At 41.5% G+C, this 22,493-nt stretch overlaps 1 protein-coding gene across 1 annotated transcript; it reads right to left on the bottom strand.

Annotated features, from left to right (window-relative positions):
• Positions 1-65: 65 nt before the first annotated feature.
• Positions 66-21,208, bottom strand: SLC27A2 (solute carrier family 27 member 2). Its single transcript, XM_026677150.2, has 10 exons — positions 20,731-21,208; positions 14,631-14,840; positions 13,780-13,938; positions 12,742-12,866; positions 7,450-7,644; positions 6,126-6,216; positions 4,882-5,080; positions 3,609-3,706; positions 2,550-2,680; positions 66-1,667 (listed from the first exon to the last, which is right to left on the bottom strand). The coding sequence occupies exons 1-10, from the start codon at positions 21,206-21,208 to the stop codon at positions 1,491-1,493; spliced, it is 1,863 nt and encodes a 620-aa protein (XP_026532935.1). The 3' UTR covers positions 66-1,490.
• Between the last annotated feature and the right edge of the window lie 1,285 nt (positions 21,209-22,493).

Here is a 22,493-nt window from a genome sequence, read left to right as displayed (position 1 = left end):
AGTGAAGCATGTAATCTATTTGGAATAACTATAACCTTCAACAGGGGCATCCAAAGAGTGTGGTTTAAAAAATGAAGATGGCAACTACAATAGTGCAAATGAAAAACACAAAACATAGGCACTTTGCACCACCATCACTATCCTAATTTTTTAAAAAAATCATACTGCAGACATCCCAAGCTTTTTCTAAAAAAAAAAAAAAAAAACGGGATGGAAAGAACAAGAGATGTTCAAGCATAATAGACATTGCAAAGATTTATGTGATGGAAGATTGGGCATTGTGTTGATTAAACTACTTATGATCACACTGGTATGAAAATCAGCAGAACATTTTTATAGGAACATCTGAGAGCAAGTTGAGGTTAGAGATACACAAAGAGTGACCCTTAATATACAAAGTTCACCTCTTTCTGACCTACACAGAGATTCCGATTTCAGTTCAGATTAATAGAGTTGGAAGGAACCTTGTAGGTCACCTAGTAGTCCAAAGCCTTGTTCAAGCAGGAGACCCTACACCATTTCTGTCCAGTCTCTTCTTGAAAGCCTCCAGGGATGAAGCTCCCACAACTTCTGAAGGCAACTTCTGTTGCATGGGTTGATTGTTGTCACTGTCCGGTCATTTCTCTTTATTGCCAGGTTGAATGTCTCCTTGTTCAGTTTCCATCCATTACTCCTTGTCTGGCCTTCAGGTGTCTTGGAAAATAGCTTGACCCCTTTCTCCTCTCTGTGGCAGCCCCTCAGATATTGGAACACTGCTATCATGTCTCCTCTGGCCCTTCTCTTCCCTAGACTAGATCTTCAGCTTTCACAGCAAATAAACAGACACTCTGTCATGGCAGAGGATGCATGGATGTGGTGAGTTAAGAAGTTGGCAAACATGATACGTTTCAGAAGTAGAAGACTTAATATTTAAAAAGGGCTCCCTGATTCCGAGATGATAAGATGAAGGAATGTTTGGTGGTTGCTCAGAGTATCTGCTACAACAGTCACGTTACATGGTTGGTCCAGTTAGTTATTACCTTGGGGGATGGGAATGTCCTCATTTTGCACAGGATCCGAGAGGGCCAAATGGGAACCATCCCGACATCCTCAACAGTCTATGGCAGGGATCTCCAGTTTTGGCCACTTTAAGCCTGGAGGACTTCAACTCCCAGAATTCCCCAGCCAGCTTTGCTGGGAGTTGAAGTCCACCAGGCTTAAAGTGGCCAAGACTGGAGGCCTCTGATGTATGGTTATAGAAATGATTAACTTTTAAAGATTCCAAAACTTGTAGAATATAATTATATTAGCAGATCAGTCCGGAGGTGATAGAACAGCTTTGTTCCAAGGTCATCAGCCCTTCCTCTAAAATATTGACAAAATGAGTAAGGTATGGACATTCCAAAATCTAGGCATAAATGTGCAATTGGACTGAAAATCAATTTTTTCATAACTTGCTAAAATTATCTAACAACATACTTAAAAAAAAGATAGTAACACATTCAGAAGCACTATAGTTTCCATCTGCTGCTACATATCGAGTTGTAGATGTCTTCTGTCAAGGGTACATATGTCTTCTCTTTATCATCCCCAAAATATAAGGCATCCTTGACAACTGCCGGATTGAAGCCTTCTTGTGCTAACTGCACCTTCCGGTATTTAAATGTTCCCGTGACCTCAAGAGCATCCTATTAAAACAAGAAGAAACAGCAAAGCAATGCTAAGTTGCGTAAAAGTCTTTAAAAATAATTATTCTTCCTTTCTAAACATAAGGATTTTTGTTTCTCCGTTATGCAAGTAATTAAATAATAACCCATCATTAGACTATAATCCCAGGAGTGTTGCGGTGGCCGAGAGGTGGAGCTCTCGCCTCACAATCAGGAGGCTGTGAGTTCGATCCTAGGCACAGGCAGATATTTCTCTCTCTGGGACAATAAGAATATATCTGCTGAACAAAACTCCGTATTGGTGACAGGAAAGGCATCTGGCCACTAAAACACTCCCATAAGGGATTATGGGATCGTTAAATGAAGCTGATTAGAGTACAATCCCAAGGCCAAAGCTCAACAAAAGGCTATTCTTGACATCTGAAAAGGACTCTTGGGAAGCCTCCTTGAACATGGCACCCTTCAGACATGCTGGAAGTTGAACTATCTAGCACAGTATCTAGCGCATCCTCATCAACTTCAACATGGGTGGATTTCAATGCCCAGAATCCTCCAGCCAGCATCCTGGCTGGAGAATTCTGGAAGTTGAAGTCCATACCACTTCAAGTTGTTGAGGTGGAGAAAGACTGGTCTAGCATGGATGCTGGGAATTCAGAGGATTGATCCCAGGACACCTGGAGGAATCATTGGCCACCAGTGATTAGCTATTGTAAACATCAAATGGTCACCAAACAAATTGGTTGTAAGTTGAGGACCACCTTTATTACAGCACAATGGGGGATGTGCAAGTTCTGAGATCTTTCAAACAATGTGATGCAACACCATCCGTGAAAATTATGGCTTTCGTTCTCTAATGCACTTCCTATCCAATTGAGAGATGGGTAGAGATGGAAGAAGACCTACCTGTATCCTCACAAAATAAGGTCTGGAGTAAAGAGGCAAGTAATCTGTCACATGTTTGTAGAGAATCTCCCCATTAAATTCACAACCATCTGCTAGGCGTATGGATGCCATGCCTATTCGGCCTTCGTGACCTACAAGAGAATTGCCATTCATATTGACTTTTCTCAACTTTTTTTCACTCTTACGAAACTCATTTTTTTGGGTATTTGTATTAACTTTAATGGGTTTTTTTTTTTCAAAATCAAAGAGGAAATTTTAGGCAAATGGACCAGAAAACAAGAATCTTCTCATAGAATAGAGTTTTAAAAAAGTCAAGATATCCATAATGATACAATTGCAATTCTGTCTGGCCTTCTTCCCTCCTTCCTTTCCTTCCTTCCCTCCCTCCTTTCCTTCCTTCCTTCCCTTTTTTTCTTTCCTTCCTCCCTCCCTCCCTCCTTTCCTTCCTTCCTTCCTCCCTCCCTCCCTCCATTCTCCTCCTCTTCCTTCTTCCCTCCCTCCTTTCCTTCCTTCCCACCCTCTTTTTCCTTCCTTCCTTCCTTCCTTCCTTCCTTCCTTCCTTCCTTCCTTCCTTCCTTCCTTCCTTCCTTCCTTCTTTCCTCCCTCCCTCCCTCCCTCCCTCCTTTCCTTCCTTCCTTCCCTCTTTTTCTTTCCTCCTCCCTCCCTCCCTCCTTTCCTTCCTTCCTTCCTCCCTCCCTCCCTCCCTCCATTCCCTCCTCTCCTTCTTCCCTCCCTCCTTTCCTTCCTTCCCACCCTCTTTTCCTTCCTTCCTTCCTTCCTTCCTTCCTTCCTTCCTTCCTTCCTTCCTTCTTTTTCCTCCCTCCCTCCCTCCCTCCTTTCCTTCCTTCCTTCCCTCTTTTCTTTCCTCCCTCCCTCCCTCCTTTCCTTCCTTCCTTCCTTCCTCCCTCCCTCCCTCCCTCCCTCCCTCCCTCCATCCATCCATCCATTCTCCTCCTCTTCCTTCTTCCCTCCCTCCTTTCCTTCCTTCCCACCCTCTTTTTCCTCCCTCCCTCCCTCCTTTCCTCTACTCCTGGAAGACATGCTATCTTTGCTCCATACCTGGCACAGATACACCATACACATTCACCTCTTGAATAAAGTTGATCAGTCCTAAAATATCGGCAACTTCTGTCGTGGCCACATTTTCTCCTTTCCATCTAAGGGAACAGAATTCATTTTAAAAAGCACAGAGTACAGCGACACTATTGTCATAAATGAGTCCCAAGCGCCTGCTAGAGGGGGAAACTCAAATCTAAGAATTGTATCGGGGGACCAGGGTGGAAGAAGGCTATCAATCCAGGGCTGATAAATCAATCATGGTTTGGAGTCAATGAACTATCCAGAAGATGCAACTCAAGCCAGAAGAGATGCAGCCTCAGGTTGTGAAAGGTTCGTTCTACCTTGGAGAGCAGCTTCAAAGGATGCTATTGCTAAGGAGTCTAGTCCAAACCATAGTTTTGGAGTCCCATCACAGGTTGTTGCCATGTGCCATATTAATGTTTAGCCTCCAACATGGTATCTTAGACCATTTGACTACAAATTCATAGTTTTCTTTCAGCATGCTGGAATTGACCGACTGACTCCTTAAATATTAAACTACAATTTCAATGCTGAAACAGAACTGCCACATTTCAAAATATAACGATCTATCTATACTTATTTCCTGCTGACAGGAAGACAAAAGAGAGAGAGGGAGAGGGAGGGAGAGAGAGGGAGAGGGGAGAGGGGAGGAGAGGGAGGAGGGGAGGGGAGGGAGGAAGGGGAGGGAGAGAGGAGGGAGAGAGCGGGAGGGAGGGAGAGAGGGGAGAGGATGGGGAGAGAGAGAGAGAGGGAGGGAGAGAGAGATGGGAGGGAGGGGGAGAGGGAGAGGACGGAAGAGGAAGGGAGGGAGAGAGAGGGGGAGAGGAGGAGAGAGTGGGAGGGAGAGAGAGGGGTGGAGGGAGGGAGAGGGGATGGAGGGAGGAGAGGGGGAGAGAGGGAGAGAGGGGTGAGGGGAGAGGGAGAAGGAAGGAGGGAGAGAGGGGAGGGGAAGAGAGGGGAGGGAGAGAGGGAGGGAGAGAGCGGAGGGAGGGAGAGAGGGGAGGGATGGGGAGAGAGAGGAGGGAGGGAGAGAGAGATGGGAGGGAGGGGAGAGGAGAGGGACGGAAGAGGAAGGGAGGGAGAGAGGGGAGAGGGAGGGAGAGAGTGGGAGGGAGAGAGAGGGGGGGAGGGAGGGAGGGAGAGGGGGATGGAGGGAGGGAGAGGGGGGAGAGAGGGAGAGAGAGGGTGGGAGGGAGGAAGAGAGAGAGGGAGGGAGAGAGAGTCACAGAAAGAGACAGACAGAGAAACAAACCGGAATGTATCTCCAACTCGATCATGGAAATAAATAAAGTTGTCACGATCAATCATTAAAAGGTCTCCGCTGTTGAAGTACACATCACCATTCTGAAAAACATTTCTCAACTTCTTCTTTTCTGTCAGGCTCTTTGATCCTGCATAACCGCTAAATGGAGCCAACTGGGTGATTTTGCAAACTAACAGTCCCACTTCACCTAGGAGGAACACAAAACTCAAACAAAATGACATAGAAAGTCTGCTGAAGAGTAACACTGCCTGCCTGAATGCATTGTAGACCTCCCTGCAAAAGTTCTGTAATTGACAAAAGCATAGAAACAACAATGAATATCTCACATCTGTCTATTTTAATACCAAAGCAAACTTTTTCTTCCCGCCCCCAAAGTTAACATATTCCATGTGGCATTTGCACTACCTTGCAGTACAAAACGAAATATTTTCAAGTGAAATTCTGCTTCAAGATTTTGAGCAGGTTTGCAGACATCCTAGAAGAGATTTAAACTTGCACACCTTCTGGATATACATATTTTTAAAAAACCTCCTTTTGAGTAAAGGTCTACTTGGGAATAGACCATAACTTCTAAGTAATCCTATTTTTATTTTTAGCTCTGATCCGCACCAACTTAAATCAGGAGACAGCCAGGAGCTCCAAATATTTAAGCATCTCCTTGAACATAGCTAAATGTTGAAGTGCATCATGAACTTGCTTCTTGTTGCCAGGACTTATTTGTACAAGATTGTAAAAACCTTGGTGTGTGGTGGCACAAGTGATGCTTTGCTTTGAGGTCTCCAAATTTGGCAGCTTTGTGGATTTCAACTCCCCAAATTCCTCAACCAGCTGGCTGGGGAATTATGGGAGTTGAAATCTACAAAAAATTGCCAAGTTTGGAGACCCCTATCTTAGATCTAAGTTCTTACCTCGTGTAAGTATTTTTGGCTGGTTGTAACATGAATAGTTTTGCTCCAAACTCCACAGAAGTTGACAGGAAGGTTTCTATTATATAAGACTATAAATGATGGTACCAATCTATTACTGAGCCCTGAACTACAGAACTCCTTTTGTTGTATATTTCTAACGATGTTTTTGATTTTTAAAGTCTGGATATTTCAACAATAGTCTCTATTTTGCCAGGTTTTTCAAAAGGGCTATAGAGCATTGATTCTTCCTAAAAGCATAAAGACAGTTCGAAGCATGTTATCTGGTGCTGAATTTTAATGGCAATTAAAGATATCAAAACATACCTTTAGAAACTTTTATGCAATAGCCATTTTCATCTCTGACAGGTTCATCTTTGTCCACATCATACTTAATGAGCTCGTATTGTACTATTTTCTAAGGAAAGCATAAGATCATATTAGGGGTTTAAAACAGAGATTCCAATGCTTTTTTTGTACATTTGCAGTCCCTCCAGATAGGTCTAAGTGCTGCAATCTTTTTTTTTTAATTGCCATTTAAGAAATAGGGCCAATATGTACAGCATCAATACATGTGAATCCATTTTCATTTCATATAGACAGATTATATACAATGGAAATCTGATGTCGAGAAAATCTCCTTCCCTCTTTAAATATTATTGCCAATTCTGCTCACTATAAAGATAAGGAACTGAAACAATTATTGCTTTGACATGCTGTTTGAGATACAATTTTGGTTTAGTTTATTATATAAATGGAATCAATGAATAAAGCAGTTTTTTTTAAAGATGGCAAATAAACTAGTTTAACTGCAATTTATTATTGTCTTGCTACAGGGATGCATGGTTTGATAGTGGCCTTCAGGATTATCCTTGGTTTGTTGTTGTCCAATCCTCTAACCAATTTAGAAATGTTGCACATATACTTCTAAAATGAACTAGAAATGTCCAACAAGCTATGGATACTTAGTTTTGGCTCGTTAATCTACAACAGGTAAGGAACTGGGTTTGGATTCCCATAATCATGGAGAAATATGACACAGGGTCAACTCAAGCTAATTTGAAATGTTAGGAGGGCATAAACAACTTAGATATTTAATTTATTTGTTAACTGGTTGCTTGAAAGTTTCCATATATAAAAAATTGGGAATGAAAAACTAGTTTTAACCTCCGTGTTCAGCTGGGGCTGAGATCCTCAAATAAATAAAATAAATCAATAAATAAAAGAAAAGAAACAGGAAGAGCAAAAAAATATGTACCATTTTTTTCTTCTCCAATTTAGCAAGGAAATTGAACTTCACCTCTCTGTCCTATCCTTCCTTGATACATAAAATTATATGTACCTGATGCATAAGATAGCTAATAGAACGGAGGGAAACATATAGGTTCTTCAGTGTTCCAAATCAAAATGCCCCCCAATGTATACCTTTTATGTGAATTATTCTCTAAAGAGTTCATCCCCTTCTTCAGTTTTTGATTTAATTGTGGATGTATAATTGAGACCTATTTACAATAATTACATTTTTAGGAAAGCTCCATGCAAATTAGTTTTCAAAGGAGGTTCAGGGTAGACCACTGATGGATAGTAGGAAAAAAAACAACCCAATTGGCAAATACAAATTAAAAGGACACACATCTTTACTTTTTCATACCTTGTGGAAGTAATTCAATCTTCCCACAGCTCCGATTTTTCCACTGTAATTAGCAAATCCAACATTGGCTTCGGTGGCCGCATAAAACTCAAAAATGCGCATGCCTCCAAATCTCCTGATGAATTCCCTCCAAATATCAGCCCGTAAGCCATTTCCCACAGCAAGTTTTACCATGTGGTTCTGGTCGTTGTCTTTCTACAAAGAGACAGATCACAATTTCAGAAGAGTGTCAAAGGTTTCTTGGTAGAGAACAAATAAACCGAAGTGCTTTCAGTCTTATAGTTACAGAAGCATTCTACACTGATTTACCAGAAGGAACAAACCTTTACTTAGGAAGAGAATATGTTGTCCTGTTGAAGCTAGCCCAATATTTCTCAAGCTGTGTGACTAATTCCAGACGTCTTGAGTTCAACCCCCAGAATTTTCAGCAGTGACCAAGGTAAGAATAGCTAAGAGTTGTTGGAATTGATCTCAGCTCATTTAGAACTACCAATAAAGGAGAAAATTTGTAGCTCTGAGTTGACATGAGGGCTCCTTGGGGCTCTTTAAGCTGGCTTGTTTTCTTTCAGATGTTTCATGACACAAACGAGGTGACATCAGGGCTGGGATTCTACCAGTTCGTACCTATTCGCTAGAACCAGTTGTTAACATTCTAAGCAGTTCGGAGAACAGGTTGTTAGAAGAAATTACTGGCCTAATCCTGTAAGGAAGGCAGAAAGGAAACATTCTGGTGTTGCTTACAGAAACTGCCTCTCTGTTAGCCCTTATTACATTCTGGGCAGGACTAGACTTCCTGTCTCAGGAACATCTATGGAATTTTTTCCCCTCCTTTGCTAGTACTTTGCTTGTGTGGAGTGACCATTCAAAGTTACAATGGCACTGAAAAAAGTGACTTATGACCATTTTTCACACTTACGACTGTTGCAGCATCCCCACAGTCATGAGAGGCCAGGCGAGGAGATGCGTACCTTGATGTGAATGATGTTGAGTTGGCCACGCCCAGTCAATAACATGACCACCAAGCCACGTCTACCCAGTCACATGACCACCAAGCCACACCCACCAACCAAGCCACGCCCACAGAACTGGTTGTTAAAAAATTTGAATTCCCACCCCTGGGTGACATCATCAGTGCTAATAAGGAGTCCTTACTCCTCAAATCTCAACAAATAAATGCTCTGTCTTACATATTGGCAAAAAAAATCAGAAAATAAAATACAAGCTAAATAGTCAAGACCTTGTTGAGGATTCAAACTCTGTCAAGGACCTTGGAGTACTCATCTCTAATGATCTAAGTGCTACAGTCCACTGTAACTACATAGCCAAAAAGGCATTAAGAGTTGTTAATCTAATTCTTCGTAGCTTCTTCTCTGGTTCTTCTTCTTCACACTACTAACTAGAGCATACAAAACATTTGCTAGACCTATACTTGAATACAGCTCATCTGTCTGGAACCTATATCATGTATCTGATATTAACACAGTTGAGAAAGTCCAGAAATATTTCACAAGAAGAGTTCTCCACTCCTCTACTCGTTGCAGAATACCTTATGCCACCAGACTTGAAACTCTAGACCTTGAAAACCTAGAACTACGCCACCGCTAGTCCGATCTAAATATAGTATATAAAATCATACATTGCAATGTCCTACCTGCAAATGAATACTTCAGCTTCAACCATAACAATACAAGAGCACACAATAGATACAAACTCAAGGTTAACCGCACCAAACCGAAAATATGACTTCAGCAACAGAGTGGTCAATGTCTGGAATACTCTACCTGACTCTGTGGTTTCTTCCCCAAACCCCAAAAACTTTAACCTTAGACTGTCTACTATTGACCTCACCCCCTTCCTAAGAGGCCTGTGCATAAGCACACCAATCGTGCCTACTGTCCCTGTCCTATTGTTTCTTTTTATTTTTCTTATAAGTATCTATCCCATGTATTCAAAACTATGTTTATTCTTATACCTGTACCTTGTAAGAGATTGACAAATCAAATAAATACTAAAATACTAAATACCTAGTTTGGATAATGAAACGTCCGTACTAGGACTGATAACTTGGTTGGGTAATGAAACATCTGCCAGGAAACAACAAGCCAACTCAGAGAGAACAATGACCCCATTGGATGTCCAAAATAAATCTAGGATTAATTCTTCTTTCCAGTCTCTAGTCAGAGATATAGTAAGCTAAATTAGTGGCAAAAAAGGGGGATTCCTTAGATAATCTCTTTTCTCCATATAATAGGGCAATGGGAAGGTATAAAGCTGTGATCTTACAACAGGACAGTGATTTAGTCAGTCAGTCCCTCTCTCTCTCTCCCCTCCCTCCCCCCTCCCTCCCTCCTCCCTCTCCCCCCCCTCTTTCATCTGAAAGCTGTCGAAGTGGGGAAGCAGTAAACTAGACAAAAAAGAATAACTTGATAATCTACAGCCAAAGTAGATGATTGTACATTGAATATTATCCATACATCTAATTCAATCTATCTTCTAACAATCTTGATGAATGCATGCAAAATGGTTGAACTAGAAGTGAATCTTCTTTCTATGCCATCAGGAAAAAGCTTTAACTCCATCTGTGCAGCCGCAAAGCTTGGAGCAAAGCACACTTCACTAAATGTGCATTAAGGTGTTGAGTATAAGCACCTGGGAACTCTTGTATCTTCATGGGTTCCATGACACTTTTCTTACACACCATTGAGAGCTTGAAAATTGTGTCTGGTTTTAGTTAATTTAGTTTACCCAAACAGGTAAAAGTGGCTAATTCTAAATAACCTGGTATATTTTTAAGAGATGAATCTTTTGGTTTGCTTGACATTTTTTTTCCTTCTTAGCTTTCTTTCGCTCCCTTCTTTTCTCTGATTGTGAACCTCTGAGATTAATTTTTCCACCTAGTAAAGTTTCTCTCTAGGGGAAACAGACTATTATCAACCTCCGGATCTGCTATTTGTCCTTTTGTTTCTCATTAATCCTTTTGGGTGTTAAGAGAAAAATAAAAGCAGCTGCCATTAAAACCGGCTGTGTATATAACCACAAAAGAAACACACTGCAAAATTATGCCAGGGAGAGAGAAAATACGGATTGAAATGGCTTAGATTTGTGGCTGCAAATAACCATCTGTGCAACATATATTGTTCACTTATGTGTAACTCTGCCCTGAGAAATTCATATCCATTTATTCAGAGGTGGCAAGCAATTACTACTATGTTGCATACAATAGTAGTATGCATGAATACTTCTGAAAGTGCAAAAAAATAATAATCCTGTTTTTCCTGTTACTATAATAGAAATTGAGCAATATGCCTCCCGGTTTAATTTCCAGATAACAAAATATTTAGTGGTACAGATTTTTAACACCTGTAGGCTAAGCACCTTCCACCATTCAATGTCTCCTTGGATCATATTATCCCATCATTATCACAAATATGTGTTATTCAGTCTTGTGAACACTTCCTTGACTTATGCAACTATTGTACTTTTAACAATATGCTGGACAAAACTTTGTTAAATCTTCAGTATTGGGACCCATTTGGCCCAAAGGGCAGTCTATTGATCTTATACTAGCTGGATACCCATGCTTCGCTACAAAATGATGTGGCTGGGCTTAGTTTTTGGGGAGGAAAATAAGGGGAAAAAATCTGCCTCTGCCTACCAGCATCCATTGATATTCATCTGGCTAGTGTCCTGTCAGTGTGGGAGAGAGTTGAAGGCTGTTTGGAAACTGAAACAGTATTTTCTGTGTGAGCAAGAAGGAGACAGCAAGGAGCCTAGGCAGGCTTAGCTTAACTGTTCCGTACTAAAGCTGCTTGGTGCTGTGTAACTAAAACTGAAACTCCTCTCCTCTGCTTGTGTTTTGCATTTGGAACAGATTTCTTTTCAGGTGGGGAGGGGGAATAGAACTCCTTAGCATCAAAGCGTGTTAATAATAATAATATAGGAAGTGCTAATGCTCTGATGGTCATTTCAAAAAATCCTTTCTTAGTGAGCACCTAGAAGCCAAGAAGAACATACGTGCCAAATTTCAAGTTTGTAGGCTTTAGGTTCTAGAGATTTTGTGATGATGCGTGAGTGAGTTTTCTAGAAAGTAGAAGGAGGGGGAAAATAATTTCAGACTTGCAATTTGGTTTCAGATCCAATCGGAAAATTGTTCTGTTAATGTAAACTTGTACTAAATGTAATGTTAACCCTCGCAGTTTGCACTTCTTGTCTAGATTATCTCAAGGAGCCAACAAATGCCAAGCTATCTGGCTTAAATTCAGACAATTAAAGCCTAATTAGAAAAAATCAATTTTTAGTGATCAAGGGAAATTATTTGTTTGGCTTGCTGTCTTCATGGAAAAAAAATCTTTCAGACACTTTCTCCCCAGTCATTATGTGGCTTTATGCCTTCTTTAAAATCAAACAAACACCTCCAAAGATTCTTCCACAATCTCTCAGATTGTTTCATGAACCATTTGTTTCTGTTTGGTTTGTAGATGAGGGGGTTAGAGCCGATATAAATATTTAGAAATGTAAATTTCCACTCTTTATATTTACAGAAATAAACTTCTATTCATTTGGAATTAACAGCTTCTCCCAATTGTCTTGAGCTGAGTGAATTCTTTGCTTTCAATTCTTTGCTTTTAGTTGGAACAGTTGTACTTATAGGGCAAGGTCACACTCCTTTCATTCCAGCTAGCAAAAAAAGAAAGAAAGAAAATGGACTGATGTTTATTGATTGAACATCATCAAACATCAAAAAATCAGGGAGTTGGCAAAAAGCAGGGAGAGGCATGAACCACAAGGAAGAGTTAAAAAAGGAAGAGAACTCACTATTTATAACCTCCATATTATCTATCTGTCTACATCAAAAGACACACAACTTTCTAAAGCCACTAAAAGCAATATTGAAGGTAATTAGCATGCACTGTCCCATAGGGAGTGCCCTTTGGATATTCCACTCTTAACCCTTTTACACATATAATAATATCAGAAGAGAGATGGAAAGTAGGACACCAGAGACCTTCCTTTATAGCAGAGAATATTCATAGTTCCAGATTGAACTGTGGGGTCCTTGATGCTCTCTGAGCTTGCTTGTTTTCTTGCAGACGTTTCACAATCAAACTAGGTAATGAAGTGCTTTGACAATGTTACCTAGTTTGGTGATGAAACGTCTGCAAGAAAACAACCAAGCTCAGAGACCACTAAAGACTGCACTTTCCCCTATTCTGCATGTTGAAGTAATCCATTTGGTGAACGGGGATGATGAATCCAACAGCAATTAGAGGAAAGAGGTCAAAGAAGGATTACCTTGGGCACATGGCATAAATAACGAAGCACCTCTCCAATGTACTGTATGACGGTCACCTTATATTTCCTACAATCATCCCAAAACTGAGAAGCAGAGAATTTTGAGCGTAATACTAGGGTGGCACCTGGGAATGAAGGGAAAAATGGGAAATAGATTACGCATCTATCCACACATTTAACATGTTCTCAATCCTACTGCTGAAGAAAAGTAGTCTATCCATCACCTTCTTGGTTGTCTATTTGGGTGGATACCTCCAAGGATGATAGAAGACAACGAACATCTTCTACAGTTTGTATTCAACTCAATATCCGTTGAGCAATTCTATCCTGTTGTAGAACAAGAGTCTGCAGCAATGGTGCTCATGGTTGCTGTGGGACACTACTACGTGATTAAACACATCCAGGCTTTGAATACAGAATCTAAGATGGCAAAACTTTGTGTGGAGAGACAAATGATGACCAGCTCTAACCATTGGGTAAGTTTGGGGCACGAAGGCAATGGATCTCAAAATTTTTGACAGAAGAACTTCAGAGATATTAAACAATGGTGGTCTACATGGAAAGATAGTAATTGCCCTACAAAGAGTAGTAGCTAAGGGGATATACGGGTAAGTCCTTGACTTATGACCACAATTGAGCCTAAAATTTCCACTACTAAGCAAGATAGTTGTTGAGTTTTCCACCCTTTTATGACCTTTCAGTATTTCTTAGATTTTGGGCTGTAGAATTTATAGGGAAAATTAACAGGGAGGTAAAACGAGGAGCAGGTTGACAACTTCCTTCCTTTTTGAGTAAAAATGGGTGCCAAGAGGCAAATTGGACCATATCTAACCCACAATGAAATAGCTTCATATAATTCATTAAAAATCTTCCTAGAAGCTTCTAGATTCATCCAGTGCTTGTTCCTGGAAACAGATAGATAAAAGTAGAATACCTTTTGAATGCTTTTCCACAATGTGTTTAAGACTATGTGATTGTCAAGAGAGATCTTCCTGATTTAAAACATGTTTTTTAAAAAATTTCATTTAGGCTTCTTACCTTGCATGATGCAACCATTTACTCCAAGCAAGAGGGCAGAGCTGTGATATAATGGCAGAGTGGTATAAATAACGTCCTCCGAAGTGACACCGCTCAGTGTGATCAAACCACAAGCTAATAATATACGGAGATGAGTAATCATTGCTGCTTTGGGGAGACCTATGTGAAAAAAAGGTTAGTTGACTTCCCAAGCAGGTAAACAGACTCTTTCCTTTAGAGAGTCATACAGTAGCATCTGTGCACTGCAATATTTATCATTTAATTTGGGGATGGTTTGACTCGTCTGTTGTATATCTTCTTTGTATGTATATTTCTGAAAGAATCTTTATACATGAAAAAGCATTTTACCATTTGAAAGGAGCTATTCTAATCTAAAAAGTTAGGAAGTCTGAGAGAAATCCTCCCTCCCCCCCCCCCCCTCCAATCAATCTACAATCTCTTTATCTCTCCAGCTAGCTAGCTATCATCTCTAGTATCTACCTTTATATCTTTCATTCTATCTATCTATATATTGTCTCTCTAGCTAACTCTATAAGTCTATGTCTGTCTGTCTGTCTGTCTGTCTATCTATCTATCTATCTATCTATCTATCTATCTATCTATCTATCTATCTATCTATCTATCTATCTATCTCTATCATAACCATCCATCCAATCTTCAGTATTTCTGTACTTTCTCAAGTACACATGAATTTATCTGGGAGTATTTAACTTATTGGATTCAATGTTCAAAATGTGTCAAGAGTTGTCTTGCAAGTCCTGCTTCTCAGGTAAGATGATGTTCTCCCACATATGTTAATTATCTTCCATCATCAACAAGGAGCCAATTTAGTGACTTTTCTTTTACTCTACCTGTAGTTCCAGAGGTATAAATGTACATGGCGGGGCTTTTGAAAGTGACATCTGATCTCCAAGACACTGGGACAGATTCATCTGAAGCAGCATCTATCTTGTCCAGGAAGCTGTCCACCCCTTCAGTGTCGGATGTTCTACTTAAGAAATAAACAAGCACATTTTCTTGCTTCAGGGTGGGCAATATGTCTTCAATGGATGCTTTTAAGTCTTTGAAGAGAAGAAGAGAAGCTATCATGTTAAGAAGGAAGCAGGGAGATGATTCATCCACACCTGTGCTTTCTTACTTTAGATCAAGGGTCTTCAAACTTGGCAAGTTTAAGACTTGTGGACTTCCAACTCCCAGAATTTCTGAGCTAACATGAATGGAGGGGGAATTCTGGGAGTTGAGGTCCACAAGTCTTAAAGCTGTCAAGTTTGAAGATGATTGTCCTGAAGGTGCTTTTTCAAGAGGCAACTAGACTTTCTGGTTTTTCTTTGAAGACATTTCGCTTCTCATCCAAAAAGCTTCTTCAACTCCTGTCATCAGCACCTTTGGGACAACCATGACCTGGATGATTGAGAGTCTCCACAGACATTTAGATGGTCCTGTCATCAAAAATGCTGCCTGGATTGACAGATCACTGGAAGGCATTTTGGAGGGTTTTGTGGAGGATTTAGCTTTGCAATGTGTGAATTCAGCTATTTGGCTGAAAATGTGGCATATAGCTTAGCACCAAATTGTAAGCCTAGCCAACTGTGGTTTATTCAGTCATGCATGGTTAATGGCATGAACTTCCCAAGGATAATTCCTAATAATCCTTTCTTTTCTTTTAATTTTTTAAATTAAGTTTCTGCAAAGGGTAAAATACAAAAGAGGCAAAAAAAGAAGTGATTAGGAAAAAGTGATGTTAAAAGGAGTAATATCAGGAGTATAAATCGAATAGAAAGAAAGAAAGAATAGAAAGAAAGAAAAAAGAGAAAGAGAAAATAGAAGAATAACTGCTAACTTTCTTTGGTGCAGATACAGGTATAAAATATATTAACCTCTTAATCTAAAATCAATAATAAGACACGGTATTTCTGTATTCATAAATAGTTTCTAATTGTCAAATCTCAAAATTAAATTTTCATTTCTTTTGGTCTATAACAACAGTAGTTTCCAAGTATAAACAAAGCAGCAATACAAGAATTATTGGCCACGCTATCACCTGCTGTGCATGTGAGTATCACTGCCTAGCACTCCACAAGCAATTACATCAACAGATACATCGACTTACAACCATCAATGTCAGGAGCCTCTGTGGCGCAGTGGTTAGAGTGCAGTACTGCAAGCTACTTCTGCAGCCAGTTGCCTACAATTTGGCAGTTCAAATCTCATCAGCCATCCATCCTTCCGAGGTGGGTAAAACGAGGACCCAGATTGTTGGGGGCAATAGGCTGACTCTGTAAACTGCTTAGAGAGGGCTGTGAAGCACTATAAAATGGTATATAAGTCTAAGTGCTATTGCTATCCTACAAACCCCTGAGAATTCAAATCAACCGCACAGCCAACCAGTAACGGCACTGACCCTTGACCAACCCACGCAACCCCCCTCAACCAGCACATCACCCTCACTTGATGTGACCTCCCCATCACAAGACCCACACTGGACATGACCCACACCTGACCTATCATAACAGCCATCACACGTGATCCTCACCTGATGTAACCTCCCATCACAAGACCTACCAACCACATGAAGCCCTTAGAAGCAGAAGAACACAGACACTGACACCCCCTAAATTCTGCTGAAGTTGTTACCCAGCCGGGTAAAGAAACATTTGGAAACCAACCCACAAGCTTGGAGAACAAACGTCTACCTTCATCCTACACCTGAGCTATAGATATTCACCACTACCCCAAACAAAGTCTTTTCTTTAACTGGAGTCATCTGTTTTACCATCTCTCAGCCAATTCCATTAAATTCACCATCCACCATTATGTTTTATACTAAATATCCTTCTAAGGCCGGTTACTGTTATTGCAAAGTTATTTGGCTAAATAACAACACGTTCTTCAACATCAGTTTCTTCCTACAGCCACAGGGTTGGTGGAATGTACCCTCCATACTCACTGATGATGAAGGACAGCCATGCAACAAACAGAATAAAAGAAAAGTTGAAGATTGACTTATGAATATGGCGTCCCAATTAAAGCGGGTTGGTTCCCTAGACATACTCTACTACCATAAACTGATAAGCTATGAAGCAGGGAAAGGATTGTTTTGGAGGCTAGCTTGGTCGCTCAACAGTGAGACACGGAAGCAGGCTCAGCAGTGCCTACATTTTCTGCATCACATGATAAAGGTACATCTCAACAAAGATGTTGTGACTCTAGAAAGAGTGCAGAGAAGAGCAACCAGGATGATTAGGGGACTGGAGGCTAAAACATATACAGAACGGTTGCAAGAACTGGGCATGGCTAGTCTAGTGAAGAGAAAGACCAGAGGAGACATAATAGTAGTGTTCCAATATTTGAAGGGCTGCCACAGAGAAGAAGGGGTCAAGCTATTCTCCAAAGCTCCTGTAGGCCAGACAAGGAATAATGGATGGAAACTGAACAAGGAGAGATTTAACCTAGAAATAAGGAGAAACTTTCTGACAGTGAGAACAATCTACCCATGGAACAGAAGTTGCCTTCAGAATTGTGGGAGCTTCATCACTGGAGGCTTTCAAGAAGAGACTGGACTGCCTTCTGTCAGAAATGGTATAGGCAGGGTCTCCTGCTTGGGTGGGTGGGTGGGGTTGGATTAGATGACCCACTAGGTCCTTTCCAACTCTGTTAATCTGGTAATCTTTCTTCCCCTGTCCTTACCACTTTTTAGAGAGGGACAATTGAGAGCATCCTGTCATATTGCATTACTATCTGGTTTGGAAGCATTACTGCTTCAGACAGGAAAGTGATGCAGAGAGTGGTGAGGATGGCAGAAAAGATCATTGATCGTTCATTTCCTTCTATCCAGGACATGGCACATAAGTGATGCTTGAGCAGTGTAAGATTGTTATATATGTTTGGTGCAGGTATATATTTATGTACGTGTATAATATCTGTATATGTGTGTTATATATGTGTTTGGGTAGATATATATATACTTTCTCTTGACGAACAAGCAACAGAATTTCATTTTGAATGTGGGCCGGTGTGCTCACAGTAAAAAAAAAATGACAATAAACTTATCTTATTTTGACAATACGTTTGGAGCAGTATTAGCCGTTGACGTTGCATAACGCCTTGTCTTCCTTGTACTGGAAGGGCCCTTGTGTGCCAGTTCATTCTGGAGAGGGAGGGCTCCTTTGCTCCCCCCGCCCTACCCATCTCTAAGTGAGCTAAGCTATTTCCTAGGTGAGAGTGATTCAATATCCCAGGGAATTTCCTTGTTCTTTCATGCACTGTTTTTTTTTAATAGACTCCTATAATGACACGAACAAATAATTCTGCGGATTATTTCTGCGCTTCTGTTCTATGGCTCGTGAAACATTGCCAAAAGAGCCACGGTGGCATTGTTCTCTTTTTGGAAAGCTTTATCAAGAGAATAAGTCATTAATAATACCCTGCAGCTTGCGTAAATCAATCAGCATAAAGAGTTGGCAAGGCAGACGTATCATTGCTCAAATCCTGCAGGTTCTGATTTGATGAAATATGCAGAAAAGGGCAAGTTTCATCTTGAGTGCCGTGGTGGGCTAGATCAGGGGTAATCTGCTGCCTTCCAGATTTTGGGATTACAATTCCTATAAGCCCCAATATGACATGGCCATTGGCACGAATGTTGTTGTAATAATGTAGCTGGGAAATATCTGGTAACCGGTTACTACAAAAGAGTTGTATATGTGGTTATTCATTGCAGTCTGAGTTACCATGCAGCTTGGACCCAGATGTCCAAAATAAATCTAGGATTTATTAATTAATTCTTATTTTCAACCTCTAGACAGAGATATAGTAAGTTAAATTAGTGGCAAAATGGAGCTGCCTCAAATAAAGTCTTTTTTCCCCATATAACAGGACAATGGGAACGTAGAAAGCTATGGTCTTATAACAGAGAAGTGATTTGATCAGACTCTTCTTTCTTTCTTTCTTTCTTTCTTTCTTTCTTTCTTTCTTTCTTTCTTTCTTTCTTTCTTTCTTCCTTCCTTCCTTCCTTCCTTCCTTCCTTCCTTCCTTCCTTCCTTCCTTCCTTCCTTCCATCCTTCCTTCCTTCCTCTTCTCTCACTCTTTTTCTCTCTCTTTCTCTCTCTCTCTCTTTTCTTTCTATTAAAAATTGCAAAATGAGCTATAGACAAAAGTAAAATCTCTGAATCGAATTAGTCCTCCAAATTGGCCAAGTGGATATGAACCATTGAATAATATAAGGTGCCTCCAAAAATATTCCGATGGACTCAAATACTTCTGAATGTGCTATTTCTTTCCAAAGTAATCCAGACATCTGAATCATATCCATTTTCAGAACCAGAAGCCTGAATCCAATTATACTGCATATTCAGATTGAAAACCAGTGTCAGATTTTTTTGCCCAATTTATACATCTACCTCTAAAATAGTCCGGCATCACTCTACGGTTTGTCAGGTAGAACTCTGAGCATTCATGTCCTTCTCAGAAACTGAACAAATGATGCACCTGGCCAAGCAATCACATTTTCCGTGCATTTTTCTTTTCCAACCTTCTGGCTTCCAGGTGAGAAGGATGCATAAAGTTCTACTCGCTTTATGCTTGCCTTTCTTGGGAATTTTAAAGGCGAGGGACAAATTCTTCAAGTCTGGAAACTTCCATTCAACCTGTACTTCAAAGCACTTTTAAAACCTGAAATGGCCTGTGGACAAATTGTTACTTGGACTGCCTTCTCCCTGAGGATATCTGCCTGTCCTGTTAGGTCATGTAGAGCGAATTCCAAGCCCCTTTTTTGTAAATGTGATCTAGCAAGAACTGGAAGGCGTGCCTTCTCTGTAACAGCCCCTGCCCTGTAGAACGATCTTCCCCTTAGATCTGGCAGCCCCCTTTCCTACCATTTTGGAAGGCCTTGAAGAGTTAGAACTTCCCACCAGCGTTGGAGTAGAGTGAGGCTGGGATCCAATAAAGGTGTAGTAAGGTATTTCCTTTGGGGGGAGGAACACAAGATTTTATGTAATGATTCTATAGTTTTTTAGTGTTTTCGTTCCTGTTTTGTGGGCCCCGTTTTTTTCTGGATTGCGGTACAATCAGATAAGTGGCTATATAAGTCTTTTAAATACATAACATCAATACGGTTAAATCAGCGTTATCCCAGGTGTGTCTCATGAACTGCATTTACTTTGTTCCCTGTCCAACATCCCTTTGCTTAGTCTTTCTGCTTAGCTGATCCCCATGCAGAACAGAAGGAGGAAAAATAGTTGCATCAAGTAATGAGAAAGGAAAACTGGTGCAAATGTTCAGTGACGTGTATACAGGCATAATCTTGTGTCTTTCAGTTCAATTTAACACCTAATCTGAACTATTGGTGTGGACAATGAAGCTGCACAGATTTTAAATCAAGGAAATGGAAATTCATCAAGAAGGAGAGAAGCAACCTAGAACTAAGGAGAAATGTCCTGACACTTAGAACAATTAATTGGTGGAATGACTTGCTTTCAGAAATTGTGGGTGCTCCAACACTGAAGATTTTCAAGAAGAGATTGGACAACCCATAGTATAGGGTCTTCTGCTTGAGCAAGCGGTTGGACTAGAAGACCTCCAAGGTCCCTTCCAACTATGTTACTCTGCTATTCTGAAAATCCCAAGTTGGGGTGTAGATTTGGAAGTTCTCCCTTTAATACATTCCCCTTTCTATTGGAACAATTCTGGGACCACGGACAGCAAGGATGGGAGAAGGTGCCATGAAGTTCTTATTCTCTGATCCAGAAGCCTTTAAAAGCCTCGGAGAACAGGAGGCCCCCCTGACCCTCTTTCCCAGCCCTCAGAATTGGGGGCTGGCTAGGAACCCCAAAGACGTCTCTCCATCACCAGGTCCTCTCCAGCCTTTCCCACAGCCTCAACCTCACCACGCACCTAGCTGAGGCTTGGCCGATGGAGACCCAACCCTGGAGAAGGGAAGGGACACCCGCTCCTCACCTGGATCGGCCAGCAAGACCTTGGCCCCGCTGGCTTGGAAGCTGTGCACCAGCGACCGTCCTCGGATGTTGCAGTTGAGGCAGGCCAGGGCGCAGCCCAGCTTGGCGCAGCCCAGCCAGACCCAGAGGTAGGCGGGCTGATTGCCCAGGTAAAGGGCCACGCCGTCGCCCTGCCGGAGCCCGGCGTGCTCCCGCAGAGCCCGCGCCACCTGGTTGCTGCGCCGCTCCACCTGCTCATAGGTGTAGACCTCGTCTCGGAAGAGGAGCAGCGGCTTGTCGGGCGCCCGGCGCGCTCGCTGCCGGAACACCTCCAGCAAGGTGCGCGGAGGGCGCCGCGTCGCGCCCTGCCTGGCCCGCCGCCCCAAGGCCAGCAGCTTCAAGAAGAACCACAAGTCCTGGAAGAAATAAGAGCACGCCAGCCTCCCCAGCAGCGGCAGGAGCAGCAGCCCCGCCAGCGCCGTGCAGAGGCCCGAGAGCATGACAGGTGCCCCAGATAGGTGTCCCTGCTGGCCGAGCTGGCAACAGGTGCGCTGAAGAAGCCACCGGGCGCTCGGGGGACCCGGTGGCACCCAGGAAGGGCGTGTCCAGCTCCTCGTCCCTCCCCCTCTCTCGCCCCCTCGCCCGGACGCGCAGAAAGAGGCGCGAAGTGCGCGCAACCGAACCTCCGGAGCGCTTTCCGCGATGACTTACCTTTCCAACCAGGTTTCCACCGCGGGAAAAAGTTTCACGGCTTAATCTGTCTCCCAACTCCCCCCCGCCTTTACACAGACAGGTAAGAGTCTGGTGGCACCTGGAAGTGAGAAGGTACTGTCCTGAAAGCCGCACAGGTGTAGCTGGGGACAGGTGGTGTTGGCCAGGAGATGGCTTCCCAAAGTGATTGGTCCATTGCTGAGATGACCCAAAGGAGGATCCCCAATTTGGAATGATGTTCCTGTGCTAGATGGCTTTAGACCCTTCCATTCTCCACCATCCGGTCAGAGCTGAAGAAGCTTCTTGGACGAGAAGCGAAACGTCTTCAAAGAAAAACCAGAAAGTCTAGTTGCCTCTTGAAAAGAAAAGCATTTTTGGGAAAACCACGACCTGATGGATGACTGAGAATCTCCATAGACAGAACAAGCTAGCTGCATCTATTAGTTGCAGTAATAAACTGCAGTTTACAAACGTCAATGGTTTTTATTGAAATGGGACAATAGAAAAGTAAACCGGGCACAGAATTTAATTCCTGAAAACAATGCTTCTATTATATATGAGTTCATATCATGTCTGAAACTTACATTTCCCTTAACGTAGTCTTGACATTCTGATTTTCAGTAATATGTTAAAGAACGATAGATTTTTCACTGTTTGGGCATAAATTACACAAATTTCTTATTTTATGCTTTATACTTCGCTGCTTCTTGCTGTTGATATCTATTTATTACTTGCATTTTAAAATGTTCATCAACTTTAAAAACGGTGTAAGATATTGGAATACTAAAAATTCATGCCTAACATAGTTCTTTTAAATTCTATCAGGCTTCTAAATTCACTGTTTCTTTTTTCCTTGTTTCCTTCTTTTTTCTTTTCCTTGTCAAAATATTTAATAAAATTGTAATAATATAAAATGAAAGATAGAAACATGCCCTATATAGATGGAAGCTTTTGGAGACTCTTAAGATGTCCACTAGAGGGAATATTATACCGTGAAGTCTCAGTTTCTTTAAAAAAAAAAACCTTGTTCAATAGAAATCATATTGTAATCAGCAGGTGAAAGTAGTAAAACAA

The sequence above is a fragment of the Notechis scutatus genome, chromosome 11 (genome assembly GCF_049901735.1).
Source record: "Notechis scutatus isolate UNSWTSFEM ecotype Mainland chromosome 11, rNotScu1.2, whole genome shotgun sequence".
Classification (NCBI taxonomy): Eukaryota; Metazoa; Chordata; class Lepidosauria; order Squamata; family Elapidae; genus Notechis; species Notechis scutatus.
This window is presented reverse-complemented; position numbering and strand designations above follow the sequence as displayed.

Bases quoted from the DNA above. Each gene is read 5' to 3' on its own strand.
- SLC27A2 (XM_026677150.2), bottom strand. From the start codon at position 21,208: ATGCTCTCGGGCCTCTGCACGGCGCTGGCGGGGCTGCTGCTCCTGCCG. The intron at 12,867-13,779 runs GTAAGAAGCCTA...CTTCATTCCCAG, and splicing joins AAATGGTTGCATCATGCAAG to GTGCCACCCTAGTATTACGC. The intron at 5,081-6,125 runs GTATGTTTTGAT...TGTTCCTCCTAG, and splicing joins TTGCATAAAAGTTTCTAAAG to GTGAAGTGGGACTGTTAGTT.